Raw genomic sequence first — 25289 nt, forward strand, 5'->3', positions numbered from 1 at the left:
GCGGGGGCGGTGCCGCAGCCAGAGCCCGAGCCGGAGCCGGAGGCGACGGGAGCCGAGCGGGAGCCGCCGAGGCCACCACCGGGTCTCCAGCGCCGCCGCCGCCTCCGCGCCCCCCCCATCCCCGCGAGCCGGCCCCCGCGCCCCTGCCTGCTGGCGGCGGGCGAAAGCGCCGTGGCCAGCCCTTGGCCGGCCGGTGGGCAGCCGGCACCATGGCCGCACCGGAGCCTTTGCGGCCGCGTCTGTGCCGCCTGGTGCGCGGCGAACACGGCTACGGCTTCCACCTGCACGGCGAGAAGGGCCGCCGCGGGCAGTTCATTCGGCGCGTGGAGCCCGGTTCCCCGGCGGAGGCGGCCGCGCTGCGCGCCGGAGATCGGCTGGTCGAGGTCAACGGCGTCAACGTGGAGGGTGAGACGCACCACCAGGTGGGTGCCTGTGCTCCATCCCCGGCCCACCGCTCCGCCACCCCCCACCGCCCCCATCCCCGGAGCGCGTCCCTGCCCCGCGCGCGCGGAGGGCGCCAATAACCACCGAGCTCGGGGCTGCCTGCGCCCAGGCCTCAGCTCCCTTCTCCGGGCCAGGAGGGGATCGCACAAGGGCCTGCGGTGGGCTCCCGTGGAGAGGTGGGGGACGTGGCCGCTGAGGCAGAGGCAACCGGCCTCCTTCCTAGCCTCCTCCAGCCCGGGTCGGTCCTGCACGGAGCGAGGCGGTGGGGGGTGGAATCCTGGCAGGGAGGGGCCCGCATTGCGGCTCCTCCGTGTCTCAGCCCTCGCTCTTAAGTCTTGTTCCGGCCTCAGCGCAATGTGTGGAGCAGTTGGCCCCTCGGGGGTCTCCCTGTGCCTGGGGATACGGGTGCTTTTCTATCAGCGTGTACACATGTGCGTGTGTACACAACTGGGTATGTCTGTGAATGTACAGGTCCCTCGTGTGTGTACCTGCAGGGGATGTCACAGGGAGGGCACACCTGTGTGTGCCTGCATCAGTTGAGTGAGTGTGTGTGCTGGACTGTATGCACATGCGTATACAGGTCTGCACTCCTAGATATATGTGTGTGCATACAGATCTGCATGCCTGGACGTGTGTGAACTGGGAGATGTGTGTGTGTGTGTGTGTACCCTCCTGTGTGTGGCTGTGTATATATGTGTCCCGGCCTCTGTGTCTGTTGGCTATGTGTAGTCGTCAGTGTGTCTGTAGCCAGTGTACTAGTGTGTGTCCTGGCTGATGGTGTCTGGGTCCTGGTGGGAGTCACCGCTGTGGCAGCACATTCTTCTCCAAAGAGGCTGCTGGATGGCCTGGCAGGGGTCACTGATCGCAGCCCCCTGCCCCTTGCAGCTGAAGATAAAGGCCAGAGGGAGGTTCTCTGCAGGTTCTGACCCCTGGGGGGTGTCCGTCTCCCACTGACCAGGGACTCACCTGGCTTGGGTCCAGTCTTCCTCCACCCCTTCTACTCAGGCTCCTCTGTGTCCCCCCAACACCTGTCTGTGTGGCCAGGCCTGGGCCTAGAGATTAGTAAATTGGCTGGGCTGGGAGCTGAACTCTCACTTCTACCCTTGGAGATTTTGTCTGTCCGTCTGTCTGCCGTCCTTCTGTCTTTTACCCAGAGTGTCAGCTGGATAGGCTGTTTGCTGGAGGGTGGGGGTCAAGGCCAGAGAGCTTGGATTGACAGGCCATAGGGAGGGCCTGGTAGAGCTGGCGCCTGGCCTCTGTTTAACAGTTGCTGCCACCCTTGCCCCTAGAGCAATGCTTATCGCAGGCCTCCCGGGGTGCTGGTCTCTAAGAACTTCACACAGGACCACTTGAGACCTTCCCACTGTCTTGGGAGGGAGAAGGTACAGTTACGGCTCCCATTTTACAGATGAGGAAACTGAAGCTTGGGGATACTGGGTGACTCGTCTGGGTCCCACAGTCAGGAAGCATGAGGGTCCTGGAGTCCTCCTGTGACTCTGTGGCTCATGGGGAAAGACAGGTACAGAGGAGGGCTGGGGCAAAGATGGGCCTGGTTCAGACCCTCCTATCTTTTGAGAACATCTACTGAGAAGCTGGTGGGGGCCCTGTCTGTCCTTTCCCAGGCCTAGGGGTAGGGGTGGGGTATTGCCCTTCCTTCCCCAATGCCCAGTGGGCACTGCCCCTCCTGCGGGCACACACTAGCATGTATGCGCCGTCACCATGCACATGCTCTAGATACTTCACAGACACCTGTGTAACCACACCTGTCCCACAGGTGGACCTGCCCCTCCCCACCTCTCCCTGCTGTGTCTGAATCCTGCTTTCCGGGTTATGGGTAGGTACCTGAGGAGGTGCCTTGCCACAGGAATCCAGGTGTTCTCTCCGCAGGTCCAGTAGGAATAGGTCCATTGTCATGATCTGGAAGAGAATGGAAGGCCTAGAGGCAGGGGTTTAGACCACTATGTTCCACCACTGGAAAAGACAGAAAAAGGCACAAACACACTGAAACTGGGACCCAGGGAGACAGTTCTCTCCTTCAAACCCAGACCTAGAGACACCCTGAAACAGAAGGCTGCAGGGTGCAGGCCGCACACATGCACACACGCATGCTGAAAACCCGAAGCTCAGCCGAGCCCCGTCTTTGTCACTTCCTGGGCCGAGGTGAGGCCCTGTGAGGCCCCCACAGCCCTTGCAGCCTGGGCGCTTGTGTCCGGAGTCCCAGGAGAAGAGGGAGGGAGCTGCTGGAGTGGGGGTGGGGGGCGGAGCCAGCGGGCCTCTCGATCCAGCCGCCCACCCCTGCCCCTGGTAGGCTCGCAGCCTGCCCACAGCCCTGGGCCAGCCCTGGGTGGTGCCGCTGCCCATGTGCTGCCTGCTGCCTGGAGTGCTGGCCGTGACCTCCCACCACCCACCTGTCCCAGGTGGTGCAGAGGATCAAGGCCGTGGAGGGGCAGACTCGGCTGCTGGTGGTGGACAAGGAGACGGACGAAGAGCTCCGCCGGCGGCAACTGACCTGCACCGAGGAGATGGCCCAGCGAGGGCTGCCCCCTGCCCACGACCCCTGGGAGCCAAAGCCGGACTGGGCACGAGGGAGCAGCCTCAGCTCTGAGGTCGCCCAGAAGGTATGGTGGGCTCTGCCCACAGGGACCACCTGGGCTCTCCCAGAACCACCTTCTTGTCCTCCTGACAGCAGTCTCTGCCTCTAGTCACCTCCAGAAGTATCTGTCTCCATCTCTGCTGCCCCTCTGGGCCCCTTCTCTGCCCCTGGTGAAAACCCTCTTGGCTACCTGGAGCCACTCTTTCTGCCCTCAGCCTGTGCTCTAAATCAGGTAGTGTCAGGGCAACCTGGCCCTGGTCCACAGCCCCCGTCTCTGGCCCTCTTCCCCAGGACGCTCCTCAGAGCCACTTGTCCTAGGAAGGGTCATTCTGACAAGCCACCCCCTCCCTGGCCTAGGGGCTGAGGAACCTGGGGAGGGGCTGCTGGGATGTTCTGGGACTGAGCGTGCTCAGCTCTGTGCCTGTGTTGGGTGTCTGTCTGAGGAGCCTGCTTGTGCTCTGAAGGCCTCAGAGGGACTGACCTTCCTCCGTGGTGGCAGCTGAGGAGACTCTCTAAGCTGGGTCCTCAGCTCTGGGGTCTGCAGGGGTTGCGGCACCTCCCCCTTCTCCTTGCTCCCCCCTCCAGACAGGAAGAGCTAACTGGGGAAGAGCTGGGGAAGGGGGAGGTGGTGGTGGTGGGGAGTCTAGTTCTGTCTCTTTCTAGGTAGCAGGGGCTGGGCAGTGGCCCTATTGGGGCAGCACCTGGATGCCAGGAGGAAGAGCCTGCTTGTCCTGCCCTCCTGGAAGCCCCGCGCCCTTACTACCTTCTGTATTTTGTGCCCCTACTACCTTCTTCATTTTTTTTTTAAAGAGAAAAATCCCTTAAAGGAAGATTCAAGCCGAGGGGCTCCCCAGAGCCCACTTTGAGAACCACTGGCCTGGGGCTGGTGGAGGTGTGAGATCTGACATTTCTGGGTGTGCAGGGGACCCTGACACCTGCCCTGTCCCTGTCCCGGATGTCTCCCAGGCGAGCTGGCCATGCCTGTGACCTGGATCCTGTGGGGCCTTGTGTTTCTCCTGGAGGGGATGGCATTCCCGGTGGGGAGGCAACCTGGGCACAGGCATGAGCATGAACCCCTGCCCCACTTTTTTGTTCTTTGTGGCTCTAGGGCAGGCTAGGGGGTGATGGTTAGGGCCACAGTGCCAAGTCCTGGAGTCTGGACTTTGCCCCAGGGCCACTGAAGGCCAGAGTAGGGGGTGTTAGGGTCAGATTTGTGATTTCAGGGGAGCCCTGGGATGGTGCACTGGCTGACCACCCCGCCAGACTGAGAGCTGGAGTCTCCCTCCTTCCCAGGGCATCTCACCCCCAGGAGGAAGCGCCCCTCCCCCTAGGCGTTTGTCCATTGATTTAGACACAAATGGCTGAGTTCACCTTCCTGTGGAAAACTCTGCCCTCAGGCCTTATCTGGAGGGTGGGGAGGCACCTTGTCCTTGGGTGGGACCTTCTCCCTCCACTATTTCAGGCTCTGGGGGCTGCAGGAAGCCCTAGGAGGGGTCTTCCGCTGGTGTATTTTTTTTAATTTATTTTTATTCGACTTATTTTATTTTTGGCTGTGTTGGGTCTTCATTGCTGCGCGTGGGCTTTCTCTAGTTGTGGCGAGTGGGGGCTGCTCTTTGTTTCAGTGTGCGGACTTCTCATTGGGGTGGCTTCTCTTGTTGCGGAGCACGGGCTCTAGGTGTGCAAGCTTCAGTAGTTGTGGCTCGCGGGCTCTAGAGTGCAGGCTCAGTAGTTGTGGCGCATGGGCTCAGTAGTTGTGGCTCTCTGGCTTTAGAGCGCAGGCTCAGTAGTTGTGGCGCACGGGCTTAGTTGCTCTGTGGCATGTGGGATCTTCCCAGACCAGGGCTCGAACCTGTGTCCCCTGCATTGGCAGGAGGATTCTTAACCACTGTGCCACCAGGGAAGCCTGCTGCTGGTGTAATTTTAGAGGAAAAGAGTGGGGCCCGTCTGGCAGGTCCCTCCGTGGTTGGGGCTGGCAGGGGGACAGGGACCCCATAAGGTCAGGGGAGTCCCTGAGGGCACGGTCTCTCTTTTCCCTCCCAGCCAGAGACCCGGTATTTAATCAGCTGAGCTCAGAGCATGGGAAGGAAGAGCTGGACCTCCGCTGACCTCCACAAACCAGGCTTAGCTTCCGCCCATCACAGGCTGTGAGGGAGCCTGGGTGAACGATGCTTATATACAGGGCTATGCCCTGATAGGGCCTCAACAGCAGTGGGTCAGGAGAACTGGGGAGAGATGTGTGTTGTTTGCTTCACGGTGGGGGATGAAGGGGCCCACCCTCCATGCCCTGTGGGGGGAAGGGCTGAGGTGGGAGTCCAGGCCCCAAGGGCCCTTCTGGCTCTCTCAGCCTCAGTGTCCTCCTGTCCTGGGTAGGGAGGAGGGGGTGCGCAGGGGAGGACACTGATGTGGCTGGCCCCTCCCTTCCGGGGGCTGTCAGCGCTGTCAGTGGTGACTCAGCCCGGTTCAGACTGGGCTGGGGTGGCCGCAGCTGCAGTGCAGCTGATCGTGACAGTGATGATGGGGGACCGCCCCGAACAGCGACGGGGCAGCCAGCGGTGCCAGGGCTGCAGGGGTGTGATAGACCCCGGGCCCTCCTCCCCCTCACAGCCAGCCCATGCCTCCATCTCCAGTTCTGGAGGCCTTTGGGGGCTGAGAGTGAGTGAGGTGACAGAGTCCTGCAGAGGGTGACCGCCTGGTACAGGACGTGGTGCCTACAAGAGGGCTTTTGGGGCTCCCTGGTTCCTGCTCCCCATCCCCCCGTGAGCTGCAGCAGGACTGTCTTATGTTCTGAGGTCAGGGTCCCCTCCTTTGCCTCCTTGTCTCCCCAGCCCTGGGTCCTGGGAGAAGGGCAGGGCCTCCCAGCAGTTTCCTTCCTTCCTTTCTTGGGACGGAAACCTGGCCGGTGGGGGACACCCGGCTGGAGCCTGAGAAGGGGAGGGGGGCTCAGCCACCACCCTGCTCCTCAAAGTGACTCAGCCCTATGTCCCCACCCGTCCCTGGGGAGCCTGGGCCACAGTGGGAGGTGGATAAATGGGGTGGCAGCCTGGGCTGGCTGGAGAGCTCAGGCCACTCCAGCTGGACGCTCGCCGCTTGCCGCTTCTGTCCCGCCTCCTATGGCCCGCTCTGGGAGTGCCACACCACCCTCCCCGGCCCCAGGAGCCCTTCCACGGAGCCCATCCCGGAGGCTTGTGCAGGTCAGGTGGGGTGGGGGCAGGGTGGGCAATGAGGAAACTGGCAGCCAGCTTAGTCTCTGTCCCCCAGGATTGGGAGAGGGGACGCTGGGGACCCTGGTGACCCTGGTGTGAGCAGGCTGGACCCTGAGCAACAATGGGGGCCTTTTTCTGCCAGGGCTGGTGAGTCACCATCTGGGGGGTGGTACAGCCTGGCTCCAGGGGTACCCCCATGCCAGCCTCTTTGTCTGGTTAGAGGCATGTCCGGGAGACTAGGGCTTGTCCAGCTCTGTGGCTGCCTGGTAGGGAATGGGGCTTGGAAGCCTGTGGAAGCCTGAGGGCCTAGCTGGGAGGCAACAGGAAGTGCTCTGAGCCAGGGCAGGAGCGAGGAATGTGAGCAATGCGGCCAGGCCCAGCCTGCACCCCCTCCTGACCTACTATGGTGCTGGGCCTCCCCGCGGGCTTTCCCCCTGGGTCGCCTTGCTGCCAGCCTTGTCTCCCCACTGTCCCCCATTGCAGCCCCTCAACCTGAGGGGTCTAGTGCCAAGTTTGGCGCTCCTTGGACCCTGATCGTAAGGAGAGGGACTTAGGTCAGATGTTTGGAGAAACCTCTTGGCTGTGCGGTGAGAGGCAGCCGTGCTGGGTTGAGGCAGGGAGATGGCCAGTATGGTCTCGAACCAGAAATGACTGCATTCAGCCTGGCTTCATGGCCCCAGCTGTCCCCTCCGACAGTCCTGCTTCCCATCTGGGGGCCTTAAGAGAACACTCCCTGGAACCATTGTGGAGGGTGTGGGAAGAGGCCACAGGGCCCAGTGCTGAGGGCCGTCCTTTCACACGATGGGTCACTGCACGGGTCCATGAAGCCTGTTTGCGAGCGTACGTTTGGATGTCTGGTCTCTGTGACCATGTGATGCCCCGCTGCCACCCGGGCCCAATTCCACCACCAGGTGTGCTCATGTCACACTTCCACGGCCACACATGGCCCTGGCCAGCCTTGGGACCTGTGCTCTGACAGCCTGGACCTGAGAGGCACGTCAGAGCTGCACACTTGTACTTCCAGGTGTGTCTGGAGAGGGGTTGAGTCTATAAGTGAGCTCCTGGAGCACCCAGGGGTCTCACAGCCCCAAGTTCAGCCCAGGATGCCTGGCTGAGCCCCTGGGGGACTGAGGAGCAGCAGCCCAGTCCCTGGAATTCCTGGGGTTATGGGGCAGATGGTGGCCTGCAGCGGGGGTTCCAAGGGGGCAGGCTTTGGGGGGTCGGGGAAGGGGTCATGGAGAAGGGGCACAGGCTGGACCGGAAGAAGGTGTTCCCCAGGGGTGGGAGGGCCTAGAGACTGAGGTAAGGCACCACCCTGTGAGGAGAGACACGCTTGGTCCCACAGCTGGGTGGCCACAGTCCGATTTGGGGTTTGGGGGTGAGCTCGAAGGCCTGGAGGCTGGCCCTCCCTCAGTACAGCCCCCAGCCTGGCCCAGGGTCACTGGCCACACACAGGGAGGTAGAGGGACAGGAAAAGGCCCTGGTGAGCACCCCCTCCCTGCATAGTCTCATCTGCACGCGCACTTGAGCCCCAAGCTCCCAGGAAACCTGAGCTGCTGGCCGCCCGCTCCCTCCGGCCACCGCCATGTTCAACTGAGCACCGGTGGCCGCTGGCCACTCAGCGCTGTGGTCACTACCTCAGGCCCTGGCTGGGTGGGGGCCCTGGGGTCTGGCCTCTGCCTGCACGGCCCTCCCGCACCCCCAGCCCAGAACCTACTGCAGGATGCCAGAGGTAAACGGAGGCAGAGCCCTGGGGTGTTGGTGGGGGGACCCTCAGGGCACCGTGAGCCTTCCATGGAGGGCAGGGAAGATGGGAGGCAGGCCCCATCCTCGGCCCCTCACTCTGCTCCCTCACTGGGGCTCCTGCCCAGGCTCCAGCCGGTGCCTCCCAAGCCTCTGGGCCCTGTGGGGGCGGGGGCGGCTCCAGCTTGATCTGGAATGTGAAAGCAAACACAGCCGCACTGCCATCAGCCCTAGGGAGACCTTTGGGAGCATAAACAAAACAGCCGGTCCTACGGCCCTACCCTGCCAGCCCCACACTCCGGATGGGGGTTGGGTAGAGGACAGGCGGGGCCCACAGCCTTCCTGGACGCTGTGACGAGTGGCAGCTCATCGCACTTGTCTCTCCTAGGCCCCTGGTCTGTGCTCAGCCCTAGCCTTGAGCCCATTGATTCTCCCAACACCCCTGTAAGGCCCCTGACCCTATCGCAGGTCCCTAAGGCTTTGTTCAGGATCCGGAAGCTGGATCATCACAGGCAGCCTAAGCATCACCCCCCCAGCCCCCCCCCCCCAACCCCGTGTTGGTCTCTGAGACCTGGGGATGCTGTCAGGTGGGGGCATGATGCTGAGTGTGGGGCTGGGGCTCCCTCCCACCACCTCCACTCCTGCCTTTGCACACTGGGGACAGGACTGGAAGCCTCAGGGGTGGGGTCAGCGCCTCTAGGGTGGGAGGTCAGAGCTGGAGCCTCACCCTGCATCCCTGTGCCTGCAGGATGTCAATGGGCCCCTGAGGGAGCTGCGCCCGAGGCTCTGCCACCTGCAAAAAGGCCCCCAGGGCTACGGGTTTAACCTGCACAGTGACAAGTCCCGGCCTGGACAGTATATCCGCTCGGTGGACCCAGGCTCTCCTGCTGCCCACTCTGGCCTCCGTGCCCAGGACCGACTCATAGAGGTACCCGCCCTGTGTGTATATGTCTGCTCCTGTGTCCTTTCTGTTTGTGACTGGGCCCGTGTCCCCTGTGTGTGTCCGTATGTTTGTCTATGCCTGTGCCCTCCCGCGCGCGCGCGCATTTGTGTCTGGGCCCCGGGTCCTCACTGGGAGGAGGGAGATGCTGGGAACCTGAGCTGGTGCTCCTCTTGCTGCCGTGGCTGGTGACAGCGTTGATGAATATTTGATGTCACACCTGGCCAAGTGGCTTGGGGGGCTGGTGGGGACCTGCCCTCAGGCAGCACTGATCCCATGCTGGCGGCGGCAGGTGAACGGGCAGAATGTGGAGGGGCTGCGCCACGTGGAGGTGGTTGCCAGCATCAAGGCACGGGAGGACGAGGCCCGGCTGCTTGTGGTGGACCCCGAAACAGATGAGCACTTCAAGCGGCTGCGGGTCACACCCACCGAGGAGCATGTGGAAGGTGGGCGGCTGCCCTGGGGCCCAGTGCTGGGGTAAAGCATTGGGGGCTGAGTGGCCAGTGACACACTGTCCCCACAGGTCCATTGCCATCACCAGTCACCAACGGGACCAGCTCGGCCCAGGTGAGAGGGTGGGAGTGGACAGGGTGAGCCCAGGAGACCACAGGGGCACCTTTGGGGGTCCCCAGACCTGACAGAGCCCCTCCGACATTTCTGTCCTTGTCTAGCATGGTTGTGAGATCGAGCTTGGCCCTGTCACTCCCAGCCATGATGCCCCTTGGATCCGTCTTGGGTCAGCCACACCCCAGCGCCATAGGGCACTCGGGCACCTCCAGGGTGTAGTAGAGGCTCAGTGGCCACTGCCAAATAGAGGAATAAAGGCAGCTCTGGCGTGTGCACGCGTGTCTGCACGTGTGCGTGTAAGCCTGTGTGTGCACAGCGGCTCCTGGGTGGGGTCCCTAAAGCCAAGCCTTACCCTTGGTTTCCCAGCTCAATGGTGGCTCCGTGTGCTCATCCCGAAGTGACCTGCCTGGCTTAGACAAGGACACTGAGGTAGCGGGTGCCTATCCACCTCTACTGCTGTTCACACACTGGGGGGCCTGAGGCCTTGGGGGCGGGCATCTGTGGAGCTGTCAGCCTGAGCTGTGAGGCCACCGCCTCTAGGAAGCCCTCCTGGGCCTGCCACCAGGTGGCCTCTGGTGTGAACTCCCTGGGAAAGGCCACCTGTCTGGGGGCCTGGGTCCAGGGCTCACTCTGGCCACCCACCCACCATATCTGCCCCTAGGATGGCAGCACCTGGAAGCGCGACCCTTTTCAGGAGAGCGGCCTCCACCTGAGCCCCACTGCAGCCGAGGCCAAGGAGAAGGTGAGAGCCACCAGGGTCAACAAGCGGGCACCGCAGATGGACTGGAACCGGAAGCGAGAGATCTTCAGCAACTTCTGAGCCCTCCCTGCCTGTTTCCTGCCGGGCTCCTCCTGCATGGACCTTGGGCCTTGCCCCTCGGGCCCGCCCAGAGCTCCCCTCAGTGGACTGGAGGGGACATCCTTACCCCCCAAGCCGTGGTGGTCCCACCACCACCCAAGAACCAACCTGTGCCCCAGTGAGACCCCGTCCTGCCCCCCACCCACTGGGTGCTAGGGGAGTGTGGCAGCAAGATGGGGAGAGAGAGCCCCTGAGATGTGAGATACCCAGAGAGACAGTGATGGGATGTGGGGAGAGGGAGAGGAGGGAGAGGAGGGAGAGGAGGGAGAGGGGGGAGAGGGGGAGAGGGGAAGAGGCAGTGGTAACCCGCGGGGCCCGGCCCTTGCTGCTCTGCCTGGGCCTGCTGACTTAAAGGAATTTGTGTTTTTGCTTTTTTTCCAGAAAGAGCTCTAGCTCCACACATGTTTCCACTTAATACCAGAGCCCTGCCCCCACCCCCCTCAGGACGTGCTCTCTAAATAATTGCAATAAAACAAACCTTTCTCTGCAAACCATTTTCTCCCCACCCCCTCAGCAGCAGCCATCCCAAGCAGGAGTGCCAGGGACGTCCAGGGACAGAGTTGGGGCGCTTGCAGGCCGTGTTCATTCAGGCTTTGGGGGGTGCTGGGGATGCCAGATGTGGCTGTGAGAGCTGCCCCTCTGCCCTGTCCCTGCCCTCCCTGGGGGGGTGGGTCTGGGGTACAGGGCCTGGGCTCTTTGAGGGGCCTGAGAATGGAGGCCCTGTGCCCCTGAGGAGGGCAGGCTCTGGACAGGCACCTTGTCCCTGCACGGCAGCCCCCAGACCTTTGGGGTGTGACTGTGTGAGAGCCTGTCCCCAGGAAGGACCCCAGGCTCCGGGCTTGGCCCCTGCTAGGAGCCTCCCCCAGAGGAAACCCCACCGACTCTGCCTTTCCCCTGCCCAGAACCTGACCGACCGACATCGCTGTCTGCCCCATAAGCCATAGCACACGCGCGCCTTCAGAATAAACAGGCCTTCCTTGGACCCTGGCTGTCTCTGTCCTTCCTGAGCCTTCATTTTGGGGGTTGGAGGGATCATGGTCTGGGCAGGGAGGTGGCAGCCTGCAGCTCCCCAAGTCTCAGCTGCTGGAAACAGTCCCATTCCTAAGCCTCCCCTCCCCAAATCCATCCGCTAGCCCCTCTCAGCTCCTGCTCCCTCTTGCTTATCTCTCCAGCGCACTTGGGACCCCTGTGCTTCGGAACCCTGCCCTCTCACCAGCACCTCCCTGTGAAGCCTTCTGGGCCCCTGGCCCCCCAGCAGGTACACGCAGGTCAGGCCCTGTGCCCTGTGTTGCCCTCCCTGGGCCTGCTGGTGTCCCTCTGAGACCAGGTGGCTCTGTAAACACTGAGGGTGGGGCCCTCGTGGCAGAGGCTGGGGCTCTCAGGGTGCACAAGTTCAGGAAGGGGCGTGTGTTTCCACGTCCCCAGCCAGCTGCTGCGGGAGGCAGCCTGGGCTTCCAACGTCCCCAGCGGGCTTCCAGACAGCTGGCTGCAACTGGCTCCTACAACCCCCCCGCCACCCCTGCCCCCCAGCACTCAGTCCAGATGGTCACGTCCCCATCCTGGCCTCCCAGGCAGCCCTGTTCCAGACACACGTGAGCACGGATGCAAACACAGCTCATGCATGTGCTTTCCAGCATGCCGCCTCCCACCCACCGGGGTAGAAATCAGCCAGACCCTAACTACAAACAGCCCCCAAACTTTATTATAAACAGGCTATGGCTCTCCAGCAAAGGCACAAAGAGGCCAGAGTGGTGCCGGGCAGAGGCCCCAGGCCCTCAGAGTCCGTGTGCAGCTGGGCACAGGGCCCGGTTGAGGCAGGCCTGGCAGCGCGGGTGGAGGGGCAGGCAAGTCTGCTGGCCAAAGCCCACCAGCAGTCCATTGATCTCGCTCCACAGCTCCCTGTGGGGGTGGGAGCCATCAGTGTGGAGGGAGGGTGGGAGGGAGGGGAGCCCGCCCTGCCCCACCCCAACCCTGCACACCTGGGCAGCCACTCTTCCAGTGCCCTGCGGGTCTCCTCCGGGGACTTGGTTGCCTTCCTGGTCCATCTGAGTCGGTTTACGATTCTGTGCACGTGTGTGTCCACTGCTGCTTGGAGACGGGGCAGGGTGAACACGGGGCAGGCTCACCGGGCCAGACTGCCCCATCCCTGCCACGGCTCCCAGTGCGGGTTGGTGGGGGGCTGAGTCTGAAGCCTGAATCCCCCTACACACCTCCCCAACCCCCGCTGGCTTCTGAGGAGGACCCAGAACTGCGCAGGCCTGAGAGAGAGTCACATGGGCCATCCCTGCTGCTAGGCAGGGGCTGGAGTCAGATCCAGAGGACTTGGGCCTTTTTCCTGGGGTGCAGGCAGCAGTGCCTCCTGGCCCAGGCACCAGCCATGGGTGCTAGGCTGGGTGGCAGCAGCTTGACCTAGTGGGCCGGCATGAAGTCACTGCCTGCAGAGCCAGCACCTGCCACTGCACCATCAGGGACGGAGAGGGGAGCGCGGCCAGGCCAGCTGCAGCTGTTGTGCACCCGGCCGCAGTCCCGGCTCCCCGTGGCCGGCCACCCTGGGGCTTGGCCTGGGCACCTGCTCACCAAGGCCCCCTCCCCTAGCCAGATGCAGCCCCTGCCTCCTCCTCCTATGTGTCTGCCGAAGAGAAAGCGAGTTCCTGCACTGGCCCACTTCCCCTGCTGCTGGCTGCCTGGAAAAAGGCTCGGGCCTGCCCCAAACAGCGATAACAGGGGCACAGGGAGAGTATGCAGATGGAGAAGCCACACCCCTGGGTCACCACCAAGCCTGTTTCTTTCTCTGTAACACGTAGGTGACCATGCACTTAAGCTACCCAGAAGCCCAGCCCAGGGCCACACCACACTTGTGGGCCTGTCCAGCAGGGCTCTGCACACCTGTGCCTCTAATGGGAGCAACTACTTCCCCTGCTTTGTGGCCCAGCTCAGAGAAGCCAAGTGCCTTGCCCAGGGTCACCCAGCTGGGAGGGCAGAGCTGGGATCGGCTGCTGTATCCCATGGCTCTGGCTCTCTACTCGAGGGGGCTTCTTCTCTCAGGAAACCCCCTGGGAAGTGGGGCCCACCCTCCCTAGGATCTCCCTGCAGGTGGCCTGGCCCACAGACAACCAGATAGGGCAGCATTCCCACACTCCTGACTGCTGCAACCAGCTGCAGGCAGGGGCCCTTCCCCCACAGACCTGCCAGACCACTCCTAGACACGGGCAGCCGAGGACAGCCGCCCAGATAAGCTCAAGTATCTGCTGAGAGGCCGGCAGCCGCAGGAGCCCAGTGAGGGAGACTCTGCCCGGGCCCCGCCTGGCCTGGCTCCCGCTTTTCAGGGCTTCTGGGCTCCAACCTCATCAGGTAGCCAGAGCCCTCCTCCTCTGGCGGGCACTGCAGGGAAGGGGTCCCTACCCCAGGGGGCAGGCTTCACAAGCCTCGGAAGCCCTGGGGGGATCCCCACCACCTCTCCTGGCTCCTCTGCATGAGTCCCTGAGAAGCACCACGGTGGGAACACACAAGGAGGTCATGGGTCAAGCCCTGGTTTCCGGGCTGGCTGGGCCTGCGCTGTGCAGCCTCAGAAGCCCCCACTCGCTGGGCAAAGATCTGAGGAAGCAGTCCCACCCCAACCCAGGGGTCTGTCTCCACTCGGAGCTCCTCCAATGCCAGAATGCCATACAAGGACCCAGGATAGGGATTCCAGGAAGGGCCCCCCCAGCCGCTTCCTCCTCACCCCGGGTCCCCATGTCTGCACTGCCCCTGCCCCCTCTGCCCACGCTCATTCCAGAGCCTTGTGCTCTGGCCCTCTTCCCCAGCTCACGGCTTTGCAGATGCTGTTCCTTCTGCCCAAAATGCACTTCCTCCTCTTGGCCTGGCCAGCCCACCTCACCCTTCAGCTCTTGGCTGAATTATCACCTCCTCAGGAAGTCCTCCGAAATGCCCCAGACCAGGCCAACTCCAAAGGTGCCCTGCATGCCCCCATCAGTGTTTCTACCCCAGTGTCTCTCTCCCTCATGCAGCATAGACCCGAGTCCATCTAGGGCCTCTCCCAGAGGCCAGCATGCTATAGGAGCTCCTCAGCAAACAGGAACTCCTCCTGCTAGTACCCATCTCTGGGTGGGGTGGGCCTAGCTCTGAGCTGGGAACACCTTTCTGACCCTTCGGGCTGAGTTGTGAATGAGGAGAACTGAGCTGGGGTCACTGGTCACAAGGATGGGGGAACCTCAATGGCAGCCAGCAAGCCTGGAGCCTGCCACTCCTGCCTTGTGGGCGCATGCCACTCACCAATGCCTGACACAGTGCCCCAGGCCACTGCCATGGCCAAATGTGCCATCTTGGGCCCGACGCCTGGCAGTGCCACCAGCTCTGCCAAGGAGGCTGGGATGTCCCCATCATAGCGCTGCTGCAGGATAGCACTGGTCTGCTTGATGTACTTCACCTTGTTCTGAAAGATTGCGGGGGTCAGCGCTGGAGGTCAGGAGTATAGCCCGACCTGGGAAGACGAGGCCCAGAGGAAACCCACAGGTGCCCAGAGCTACCCGCCAGCTGTCCAGGACACACTCAGAGGCACCTGCTTGCCTCTGTCCCCCCAGGAGGTGGGAACAAGCCAAGGGCAGGAGAGCCCAAGGAAGGCCCAGTGCAGGCCTAGACCCTGCCTCCCACTTGCCTGGGGCCAATGACAAGTGCGTGGGGTCAGGCTTGAGTCTCCCTGCCCCATCATTCCCTACTAGAGACCAGGCAGGCTAAGCAGGACCAGCTAAGCCAGAAGCTGGGCTCAACAGCACCTGGGCCTTCAGGAAGGAAGGCTGGAGCCTGGGGCTCCCCCACCAGCCGCCAGGCCAGCCGGGCGGTTCCCATCCTGTGCCTGAGTGGACAGGGCTATTTAAAACCCATCTGATGAACTGTAGCCCACGCCAGTGCCAAGGGGAAGTAGCCCCACCCACCCGGCTGCCTTCAACAGACCCGCCCACCCACCACCCTGTACTCTGTGGCCTGTTGGGGCCCTAGAGAGGTTGTGCACTCCAGGGAGGCTTGGAGTAAACAAAGGGATAGATGGGTGGGCAGCCTTAGTGAGGAAGAGAAGGGCCAGGCGTCTGGGAAGGGAGGTGGAGGAAGGAAGGGGTGGGCTGCAAACAGGAAAGGCCAAGGAGCTCCAGTGCCTGGACTTGAGGCCCCATGGCCAGGCCCCCTGTGGGCTGGTCAGAGCGGCAGGGGCAGGGCGGTGCTCCAGTGGGAACTCATAGCCAGGCCCCCACGGCCAGGGATGCCCGCCCCGGCCTCCCACACCCCACAGCCCACTCAGTCTGACATCTTTCGCAGGCCAGTGGCACCCGCAGCCCCACTTGCCACGGGCTGGGCTCACCCTCCAGAAGCCCACAGGATAGATGAGCGTGCCCAGTGTGCTGTCCTCCATCTGCAGGATGCTGTCCACCGTCAGGCCCCGGGCCCGCAGCCGCTGCATGGCGCCTGCTGTCACCTGGTCCTTGGTCTGGCTGGAGAGCATCAGTGACAGCAACACCTGGTACCTCCGCACCTGCTTGCACAGTGACAGGCACCAGGGTGGGGGTGGGTCCTGGGTGTTCAGCCCAGCCAAGCCCTTTACTCATCTGCACGTGTCACCCCAGGCAGTGCATGGGATATCCGCCTCCTATCCGCCCAGGCCAAGGGTGTGTGTGTGGTGTATTTTCCACTTATGTGGAAAATAGCAGCACCTGCTTTGCAAGATCACTGTGAGGCTTAAAGAATTATTACTGCATTCAGAATTGCACCCAGCATGACGTCAGTGCTCAACAGCCCTTGGTTGCTCTTGTTATCGTTATTGCTTTGCAAAGGATGCTGCTGCCCACTTTACAGACAAGCAAACTGAGGCCTGTCACCGGGTAGCAGAGCTGGGATTGGAATCAAGTTAGTCTTAGGACCAGGCTCTGGGCCAGTGAAGTGTAAGGAACTCCCTCTCTCTCTCAGCAAAAGTTACTGAACACCCATGATGTGCCAGCTGTCCCCTGCTAAAGGCCTGAGAGGAAGCAAGTGTCTTGTTCAGAAGGGGGTCACCAGCAGATGGGTGCCCGCCTACCTTCGGGGGTGCGCTGAGGTCATAGCAGTGTTCAACCCCCAGCTGGTCCACAGGCGCGTCCTTTCCACTCCTCATGGTCCGGATGTTCTCCAGCTGCTGCCGCCAGTCCTGAGGCTCCCAGGCGGGTGACTGGAGATGCTCGACCCCCTCTCCTTTCTCACCTTCTGAGGCCTCGTAGGCCACATTCAGTCTTTGAGCCTTCCGCTGACGCTTCACAGGGCTGTAGCTTTTCCTACCTTCTGCAAAAAGTACCACTTGGTCCCTTCAGTGAGGGCTACAGGTAAGGAAAAGGTGTGGGTGCTGCCCTACCTGCTATCTCATCCTACATCATTTATTCAACAACCACCCATCACCTACTACAACTGCGGGTGCTCTGGCCTCTGCAGCATGTGCTCCGGGCCAGGTCAGCCTTCCTCATGCCGTTGGCCCTCTGACCAAATCCACTTTAGCACATGACGACTCTAAGTAACAGCCTCCACCATGGTGCCCCCAATCTAGTCTCGACACTGTCAGAGAGAACTTTCTAAAATCTGAATTGAGGGGCTTCCCTGGTGGCGCAGTGGTTGAGAATCTGCCTGCCGATGCAGGGGACATGGGTTCGAGCCCTGGTCTGGGAAGATCCCACATGCCACGGAGCAACTGGGCCCGTGAGCCACAACTACTGAGCCTGCGTGTCTGGAGCCTGTGCTATGCAACAAGAGTGGCCACAATAGTGAGAGGCCCACGCACCGCGATGAAAAGTGGCCCCCACTTGCCGCAACTGGAGAAAGCCCTTGCACAGAAACGAAGACACAACACAGCCGAATATAAATAAATAAATAAATAAAAATTAAAAATTAATATCTGCTAAAAAAAAAAAATCTGAATTGAGTTGTGTCACTTTCTGTTTAAAACTCCAAACTCTGTCCTGGCATCAGAGCTCCTGCCTACCTGGCTGGCATTATCGCGTGCCTGTCCCCCCCAGCCATGCTTCTGCCCAGTGTGTCATTTTGTCTGGACTACCCCTGGGGTCTTTGGGTGTCCGTAAGAATCCTCCTCTGGACAATCCTGCAGACGTCCAGGCAGGACAAGTGGCAGGGGGCCCTGTCGTTCTCGCCCACCGCTGAATCTCAAATTAGGTCCTTAATAACGACGTAAACGTAAGGAAAGCCACGCCGTTTCCCACTTTCTCTCAGAAGCACCCTCTAGCAGGGGGAGAAAACTTCTGGCTGGGACAGTCCTTGGCACCGGGCCTCTGAGCTGGAAGCAACTATGAGGACAGGGCCGGTTTGCCTCGCAATCAGCCTGGCACAAGTGGAGTACCCTAGGGCATGCTAGCGGGACCGGGAGAACTTTCTTCAACAGGACGAAGGTGGGGGAGGTGGGAACGCCTGAACCCAGCCCCTGTCTCCCGGGAAAGAGCTTAGGGCGGGAACTCAGGCCCCCACCCCGCCTCTCTTCCTGTGACCCCGCGCGGGCGCGGCGCTACCTGCAGCCGCCTCTTCTCTCCGGAGCGGCGCGGGCTTCTCCCTACTTCCTTGCTGACCGGCCCCGGGTCCCCGGCTCCGGCTGCGGGTCACCATCCTCACGCCCACCGCATTCATGCCGGATTCCTGCGGACTACACGTCCCGGCGGCCCCTGGGACCCCATCACGTGACTAGCACTCGCCCAGCCTTTCCTCCAGAGGGCGGCCCTCGGCGCCCTCCCGCTGCCGGAAGTGCAGGTCGCGCTTCCGGCGGCGGCTTGTGGCCGGGGGTGTGCTCGGTTTTCGGCGCTGGGACTGTCCCGCTCGCTGCGGGCGCGGGGAGTGGTGAGTGGCTCGAGGTGTCCTGACCGCCGACTCCGACGGGGCAGCGGAGGAGGCTGCCTCTCCAGGCCTGCTCGGCACTGAGGCCGTGGGGGCGGACCCCGCAGTGTCAGGCCCGGCTCTCGGGAGCGCCCACCGCAGCCTGATTCTGGAGCTCCAAGCATTCCTTGGTTTTAAGTCATGGCGGGTGCGAGGGGGTCCCTGCTCCCGGCGTCCCCCAACAGTCCTCCTCCACACGGGGAGAAGAGAGATGGCAAACGTCAGGGCTCCCTGGACCCCGCGGCGGCCGCCCCCTGGCCCCAGTTCCCCTCCCTCACTCCATGCACTGAGGCGGGCGGACGGCCTGGCGTTTTCCAGGTTTATTTCTGGCCGGAACCGCGCCAGCCTGTGGTGGAGTTTTCTCGGGGGCTGTGGGAGGGAAGAAAGGTCGTGCCCACCGGAGACCTAGGGTTCGCGGGCGGTCCGCGGCGGGGCAGGTGGGTGGAGCCGTCCCTGAGATCTCTGCCTGATTGTCGGCACAGAGGAGTCCTCTGATGCGTCCCTGCCCAGCATGGCCAAGCCAGCAAGCAAAGATTCAGGCTTGAAGGAGAAGTTCAAGATTCTATTGGGACTGGGAACTCCAAGGCCAAATCCCAGGTCTGCAGAGGGCAAACAGACGGAGTTTATCATCACGGCGGAAATCCTGAGAGTGAGTGAGCTGCCTGGGTCTTCTCTGCTAGCTTAGTGGGAGGTGCAGGGAAGGCTGAGTTTGGTCTGTCACCAGGTTCTGTGGGAGATGGGCTGCTGGTGACCGTCTGTGGGGCTGCTGTCCCCAGTACCATGGTGACATATGTGTCTTTTCTCTGGAAATTCAGGAAGTCAGGATCTTGGCGACTTGGTCCAGCACACTTGAGTTAGTATTCAGATGTTGATGCAAGAAAACTTGTTTTACTAGATGACCTAAAGGCCATGGTCTCCACAGGTGATTAGGGTTATGGCCAGGGGTAACTGGTAATGTGTGAGTTTCTGGGAGAAGTAAGGCTTCACTTTTTTGTCTGTGTTGGAATCTCACAGACGTGCCTACTCAGTGCTTTACGCATAAATAATGTTGAATGTTTGCACTTGTAAAGTTTCTCGTTCAGAAACAACCAAAATGCTCATCAATTGGTGAAGGTTTAAACAAAATGTGATGCCTTCATACGATGGAGTAGTATTTAACAAAAAGAGAAGTGAAGCACTGATAACATGCAACAGCATGGATGAACCTTGAAAACATTATACTAAGTGAAAGAAACCAATCACAAAAGCCCACATAATGTATGATTCCATATATATGAAATGCCCAGAATAAGCAAATCCATAGAGACAAAGTAGATTAGCCTTTGCCAGGGCTTGGGGGGAGGAGGGAATGGGGAGTGAAGCTTCTTTTTGAGGTGATGAAAGTGTTCTGGAATTAGTGGACCTGGTTGCAAGCACTGTGAATGTGGTAAAAACTGGATTATACAGTTTAAAGTCATTACAGTGGTGAATTTTATCGTATGTGAATTTTATTTTAATAAAGTGCAGCTATGGAAGAAAAAAAAATTGTCTGTTCTTACTCCCCTAAGGTGGACTAGTCAACTCTGGTGATTCTTGGTTCAGAAGATTCTGCTGTGGGTCTCCAGCATGGGAAAGGCAGGGCAGTTCCTAGAGTGCTCTTGATTGGCAGGTAAGGAGACCTGGTGTCTGAGCACTGGCCTTCTTTCATCTCTCCAGGAGCTGAGTGTTGAATGTGGCCTCAACAATCGCATCCGGGTGATAGGGCAGATCTGTGAGGTTGCCAAAACGAAGAAATTTGAAGAGGTAGGTGTGTCTTGGTTGGGTGCCTGGAGAGATTCATGTGAGCTGCATTAAAGCCTGATTTGGCTCTTTTTAGGAGCAGGGTTGACAGCTGACTTCACTAATGAACTGATATGCACCATTTGAGGGAAATTTAGTCTTCATCTTAGCGATGAGGAAGCTTCTGGAAATGTCCTGAGCATAACCCTGAGAGGCCAGTCACATGTGGAGGTGGGGAGCAAGAGGATTAGGCTCTTTTAGCAGATCCAGAAGCGGTTTTGTGGTGCTTACAGAAACGCACGCTCACTTGTTCTCTCACATTACAGATTCGCAGGAAGGAAAAATAGGGGAACGTCAGGAGAGCATGTGGTTTCACAGAGAACAAGCCCAGGCACACCAGTCTCTGTCTTTCTGGGAGAGATGTTTGGGTGGTATTAAGCAGCCTCACAGATGTAGGAGTATTTATTTTGGGCAGATACTTCCAGGCTCTCTCCTGATGTCCTGTGGACAGAGTGGGAAGCTTCCTGCCGTTAGAGTTCCTCAAGGGCTCTGCTCTCGCCTCAACCTACTTTTGTGTGAGTGACACAGGAGGAGACATGGGTCTCATACCTGGCGGGTTCAGATTTGCTCAGTGGGGAGGAATCACTATGTCCTCTGCAGGTCATCTGAAACGTGCAGGCTGCACATGACCAGGGATAAATGTGAGGATAGGCATCTATGTTCTTAAAGTTGTTTGTGTACAATAAGTACGGAAAGGGGAGCCGTGTCAGAGCTGCCGTCAAGTGAATAGACAGATAGGCCTAAGAGGCTGGAGTAGTCCATGGGCTCAGTGTCTGTGTGCTCTTGTGGCTTAGGGTGCATCAATAGGAGTATTGTGAATGGGACAAAGGAAGTAAAACTTCCAGTGTATTCCAGTGTATGCCCGAATAATGTTGGTCAGACAACATTGAAAAGACATTTTAGTTCCCCTCTTAAGAGGAGTGAGCCCGGGAAAGGGTAAGTGGTCTGGAAACTCTGGCTGGAGGGAGTCAGGGATGGTTAACGTGGGAAAGGGAAGCTGACACAAGAGAGACTGATTCTGGGAGCTGAGGGGAAAGCACCCAGCAGCTCCCTTGTGGGCTGGGTGGACTTAGGAGGCAGATTCCAGAAGCCTGGACAGAGTTCTTAGCAAGCCAAGCCAGGCAGCAGAGTCGGGGTTGGGGTGGGGTACTGAGTGGCCCGAAGCTGGTTTGTTTACACAGGGGAGATCCAGAGCATGGGATTCCTGGGTCAGGCTGCAGGCCCGGGGACCGCTGTGGTACTTCTGGTTCTGAGACTCTTCCAGTGGCTTTTCCCATGGAGCCTGAGCAAGCTCTCAGAGACTCGCTGCTGATCTCTGGAGGCAGCCAGGACGGCCTCCCTGGCCTTCCTGCTTTCCTCCCTCCCCTCAGACTATGGCCTGGTGAGGGTTAAAGGGACCTGTGAGGGTTCGAAGTAGCTTGGAGCTGTTCCCCTTGTCAGGCTCGTGGTCGCTGTGGGCTGTGACAGGTACATGAGGGCTTTAGAAGAGTGAGTTCTAAGTCAAAAGACCACGTTGTTCTGCTCTGTCCTTTGCCCATGGAACTGTCCCTCAAGTTGAGGGGCCAGCACACCAATCCCTGTCCCTTCTTTGCCGGGCAGCATGCGGTGGAAGCACTCTGGAAGGCCGTCTCGGACTTGCTGCAGCCAGAGCGGCCGCCAGAGGCCCGGCACGCCGTGCTGGCTCTGCTGAAGGCCATCGTGCAGGGGCAGGTAAGAGGTGGCCGCTCTGTGCCTGGGGGGAGCTGGGCGGGCCACGTGCTGACTGCTCCCGCGGGCCACACTTGGACCCTCGTCTTTGGCGAGAGCACCAGGCATAGGTTCGCTGGTTCCCAGGGGCCCTGCAGCCGGACTGCCCGAGTGGGCATGCTGGTGTCACCTCTAGTATCTGCGTGACCCTGGGCAAGTCACTGGAGCCCCCTGAGCCTCCACTTCCTCTCCTCTAAAGTGGGGATGCTTGTCATTCCCTTTTTTCTGGGACGTTCTGGGGAGTAAATGAGGCAGTTCACCCAAAATGATGAGAATGGCTCCTCACACGAGTGAGCTGTTGTTTTCTTGCTCTCACTGACCTCCTGCCCCTCACCGTGGGCTCCTGCCCCTCACCGTGGGCTCCTGCCATGCTGGAACACCCAGGCCACCTCTCACCATTCCTGCTTGGAAGGCTTCCTCTCCTCTTGGCCTATTTCCTCTATGCCTTCACACCCCGCTGCTCAGAGAAGTCCCCACTCTCAGCTTCGTTAGATGGCTATCATCATTCCGTGAGCATCCCTCGAGGGTGGGTGCGTTGGCTCCTGCTGTGTGCCCAGGCCTGGGCTCATAGTAGGTGCTCCACACACACACTGGTCAAACGATGACCAGTGCGCCTGATCCCCTACCCAGTTAGTCCCTCACAGCCGCTTCCTCGGGGAGGGAGAAAGGGCCCCAGGGCTGGGAGTCTTGGAGCCCACAGCACTTCTTGGACTTCTCATAGCTGCTTGGGAAACCCAGGGGGATCTTGGCGGGACTGCTGACCCGATGGTTTTGTCTTCAGGGAGACCGCTTGGGCGTTCTCAGGGCCCTCTTCTTTAAGGTCATCAAGGATTACCCCTCTAACGAAGACCTCCACGAGAGACTGGAAGTTTTCAAGGCCCTCACGGACAATGGGAGACACATCACCTACTTGGAGGAAGAGCTGGGTGGGTGCCACGTTGGGTGTGAGGTCTCTCTGGCCTTGGTGATCAAATTTAATCTGGGATGCAGGAAGGCCTGTCGGGCCCAGAGGGAGTGCTGCAGTTCACAGGCGTGGCCTGCAGAGGGCGCTGCAACACACTGGTCTGCTTATCTGTGTGCAACCAGGATCAGCCCCCCGAATCTCCCCAGGAGCTTGTTAAAAATGCAGAGTCTGGGCTTTACTCCAGACAGGCTGGCTCTGAATCCCTGGGGAGTGGGGCCTAGATGTGCCTTTTAGGCGGGCAGGAGGTGGTCTGCGTTTTGCTGTTGGGAGAGCATGCTGCTGACCCAGGCCTCAGGCTGGGTCTTATCCAGAGTGCCCTGAGGTTTTTGGGGGGCTGGGGCCACCTCGCTGTGTCTTTCTCCTTGCCCTTTTCATGCCCGGTCTGGCCTCCTAGCGCTTCCCTTTGGTGGCCATCCTCCCTGTTATCCTTATGGTGTGAGGTTTCCATGAGTCTTGAGATTTCATGTCACTGCTGTGGGGAGAAGAGGAAGGTAAAGGAAGAAGTAAATCTGACTTGGGCCTTGCTGTTCTGTCAGAAATGGGCCTCAGCTGTTGGTCCACCTGCAGGACAGGTGCTGACAGTGAGGATGTGGTTAGTTTTTCTGTCCAAGTTTATGTGTCTAGCAACCAAGCGTTGCTTGTGTCTCCTTTGAGAGATTCTCTGTGGGGATGGGGGCCTCCTAGACACTCGCCCCGTGTTTGCACCCCCAGCATCGGGGTCAGGGCTCTGAGCATCAAATGCACAAACGCTGCCCCTGCCTCAGCTCAGACCCCTTCATGCATCCTGGGAGCTGGTGAATTCCAGAGTCCATGACATGCTGACCTGCTCGGGCTCCAGCTGAGCCTCCATCGGTCCCGTGCTGGCCTGCCTTTCATTCCATGGGGACCAATGATGCTGTTTCCAGCAGTGAATGGGATGGGGACTCATTTTCCTGGGGAGGAGGTGAGTAGGAAGGACATTGCTCTCCTCTTTTTCTCCCCTAGCTGAATTTGTCCTGCAGTGGATGGACATTGGCCTGTCCTCAGAATTCCTTCTGGTGCTTGTGAATTTGGTCAAATTCAACAGCTGTTACCTCGATGAATACATTGCATCCATGGTCCAGTAAGAAAAACATGTGATCAGTAACATGCACTGATCACAGTGCTGCTGTCTTGTTTCTGCAGTTCAGCTCTGTAGGGTGAATAAAGCTGTTAAAACCATCAAATAAATGGAGATGTTGGAAGTGGCCAAAGCCACCTTCCACATAATGTTTGTAGCAGATGTGTGATATTACCTGATGTTTTGTTTATTGTTACTTGTCATTTGTTCAAAACACTCTGTGAAACCCTGTGGGCAGAGGCTTGGTCTTGGTGCTGTACACTCAGTGCTGAGCAGTGGTTGGGTGAGGGGAGCCCTGAGGGAGGATGAGCCACTTTTTTAACTGACTTGGTAGAGGAACCAGGAAGTAAAATGGAGCCACCCAGCCTCTGGGAAGTGTCCTCTCAGCTGACTTTGTGTTTCTTCCCACAGCATGATCTGCCTGCTGTGCGTCCAGACCGTGTCCTCCGTGGACATAGAGGTCAGTAGCTGCCCCCGTCCAGGGACAGTCCCTTTCACCGTCCTTCTGGGCAGGCCGGGTGGTGTAGCAACTGAGACCCCAGGCCCTGGGGTCAAGCCCTGTGCTGCCCCTCACTGGCTGTGTGGCCTCGGGAAAGCTGCTTGACCTCTCTGAGCCTCAGGACTGTCTCCTGTAAGTAAGGGCGTTGGATGACATCCGTTGTGGGGTCATAGTTCATGATGGGATAACCCACCGTGGCTGGGATGTAAAAGTGCCTCCCAGATGCTTGCTCACTCTGTGGTTCCCAGGAAGGCTGCTTTGACAGAGGGGAGGGGCAGTCATTGCTGACCAAAGGATGGTCAGTGGAGGAAGCTGTGGGTGTCACTTCCCTGTGAGCAGGAGGCAGGGCTGGCCTGACTCTTTTCTCCGCCCCACCAGGTCTCTCTGCAGGTGCTGGACGCCGTGGTCTGCTACAACTGCCTGCCGGCCGAGAGCCTCCCCCTGTTCATCGTCACCCTCTGCCGCACCATCAATGTCAAGGAGCTCTGTGAGCCTTGCTGGAAGGTAGGGGTCTAAACTCTCATCTTGCAGAGTTCTTGCCCGGATGAAGTGATAAGCCAGGCTTATGGACAGGACAAGGGCCATCTTGTCCTCAATGAATGGCCATCTTATTCTCGGAGCGGCCAGACAATGGCCTGTTGAGGGGAAGCCAGTGGCATTTTCCCAGTGGCTGAGCTGAGGTCAGGGTTTTGGTGACATTTTGAGAACTTAGCTGCCCCTGTTCGGGAGGAGATGGTGGAGAACAGCTGGACGTGGAGGGCTTCAGAGTGGTGGCCGTGCGAGGCCCCGGGCTCGTGTTTGTGTTTGCCAGTCTAACGACGGTGCGTCTTGCTTCCCAGCTGATGCGCAATCTCCTGGGCACCCACCTGGGCCACAGTGCCATCTACAATATGTGCCGCATCATGGAGGACAGGCGAGTGCGGGTGG

The 25289-nt window shown here is 59.9% G+C and overlaps 3 protein-coding genes across 10 annotated transcripts in view; 2 read left to right on the forward strand and 1 right to left on the reverse strand.

Moving 5' to 3' along the window:
* NHERF2 (NHERF family PDZ scaffold protein 2) lies at positions 1–10593 on the forward strand. Of its 4 annotated transcripts, XM_060031506.1 has the most exons (7): positions 1–422; positions 2862–3062; positions 8732–8911; positions 9216–9369; positions 9447–9490; positions 9857–9919; positions 10152–10451. In XM_060031506.1, exons 1-7 carry the CDS (start codon positions 210–212, stop codon positions 10308–10310), a joined length of 1014 nt encoding a protein of 337 aa, XP_059887489.1. In that variant the 5' UTR covers positions 1–209; the 3' UTR covers positions 10311–10451. The 4 variants fall into 4 exon arrangements, with proteins under 4 accessions (XP_059887489.1, XP_059887487.1, XP_059887486.1 ...); XM_060031504.1 differs by lacking the exon at positions 9857–9919 and having other exon boundaries at positions 63–422; XM_060031505.1 differs by lacking the exons at positions 1–422; positions 2862–3062 and adding an exon at positions 6080–6228.
* A 1436-nt stretch (positions 10594–12029) lies between these two features.
* Positions 12030–18020, reverse strand: NTHL1 (nth like DNA glycosylase 1). The gene is made up of 6 exons (XM_060032991.2): positions 17879–18020; positions 16411–16649; positions 15700–15870; positions 14622–14781; positions 12329–12434; positions 12030–12248 (listed from the first exon to the last, which is right to left on the reverse strand). Exons 1-6 carry the CDS (start codon positions 17991–17993, stop codon positions 12125–12127), a joined length of 915 nt encoding a protein of 304 aa, XP_059888974.1. The 5' UTR covers positions 17994–18020; the 3' UTR covers positions 12030–12124.
* A 115-nt stretch (positions 18021–18135) lies between these two features.
* The window catches only part of TSC2 (TSC complex subunit 2), a 37348-nt gene continuing 30194 nt past the window's right edge, over positions 18136–25289 (forward strand). For all 5 annotated transcript variants that reach the window (XM_060031509.1, XM_060031510.1, XM_060031512.1 and 2 more), the window contains exons 1-9: positions 18136–18200; positions 18719–18885; positions 19932–20018; positions 21654–21764; positions 22582–22726; positions 23749–23866; positions 24275–24323; positions 24741–24866; positions 25202–25275. In XM_060031509.1, the coding sequence (XP_059887492.1) occupies positions 18748–18885; positions 19932–20018; positions 21654–21764; positions 22582–22726; positions 23749–23866; positions 24275–24323; positions 24741–24866; positions 25202–25275 (848 nt within the window). In that variant the 5' untranslated portion in view covers positions 18136–18200; positions 18719–18747. The remainder of the gene's footprint in view (positions 18201–18718; positions 18886–19931; positions 20019–21653; positions 21765–22581; positions 22727–23748; positions 23867–24274; positions 24324–24740; positions 24867–25201; positions 25276–25289) is intronic.

Source organism: Delphinus delphis, chromosome 15 (assembly GCF_949987515.2).
Source record: "Delphinus delphis chromosome 15, mDelDel1.2, whole genome shotgun sequence".
Lineage (NCBI taxonomy): Eukaryota > Metazoa > Chordata > Mammalia > Artiodactyla > Delphinidae > Delphinus > Delphinus delphis.

Bases quoted from the DNA above. Each gene is read 5' to 3' on its own strand.
- NHERF2 (XM_060031503.1), top strand. From the start codon at position 210: ATGGCCGCACCGGAGCCTTTGCGGCCGCGTCTGTGCCGCCTGGTGCGC. The intron at 3,063-8,731 runs GTATGGTGGGCT...CTGTGCCTGCAG, and splicing joins GCTCTGAGGTCGCCCAGAAG to GATGTCAATGGGCCCCTGAG. The intron at 8,912-9,215 runs GTACCCGCCCTG...TGGCGGCGGCAG, and splicing joins CCCAGGACCGACTCATAGAG to GTGAACGGGCAGAATGTGGA.
- NTHL1 (XM_060032991.2), bottom strand. From the start codon at position 17,993: ATGAATGCGGTGGGCGTGAGGATGGTGACCCGCAGCCGGAGCCGGGGA. The intron at 16,650-17,878 runs GTAGCGCCGCGC...TACTTTTTGCAG, and splicing joins GAGAGAAGAGGCGGCTGCAG to AAGGTAGGAAAAGCTACAGC. The intron at 14,782-15,699 runs GTGAGCCCAGCC...GCAATCTTTCAG, and splicing joins ATCCTGTGGGCTTCTGGAGG to AACAAGGTGAAGTACATCAA.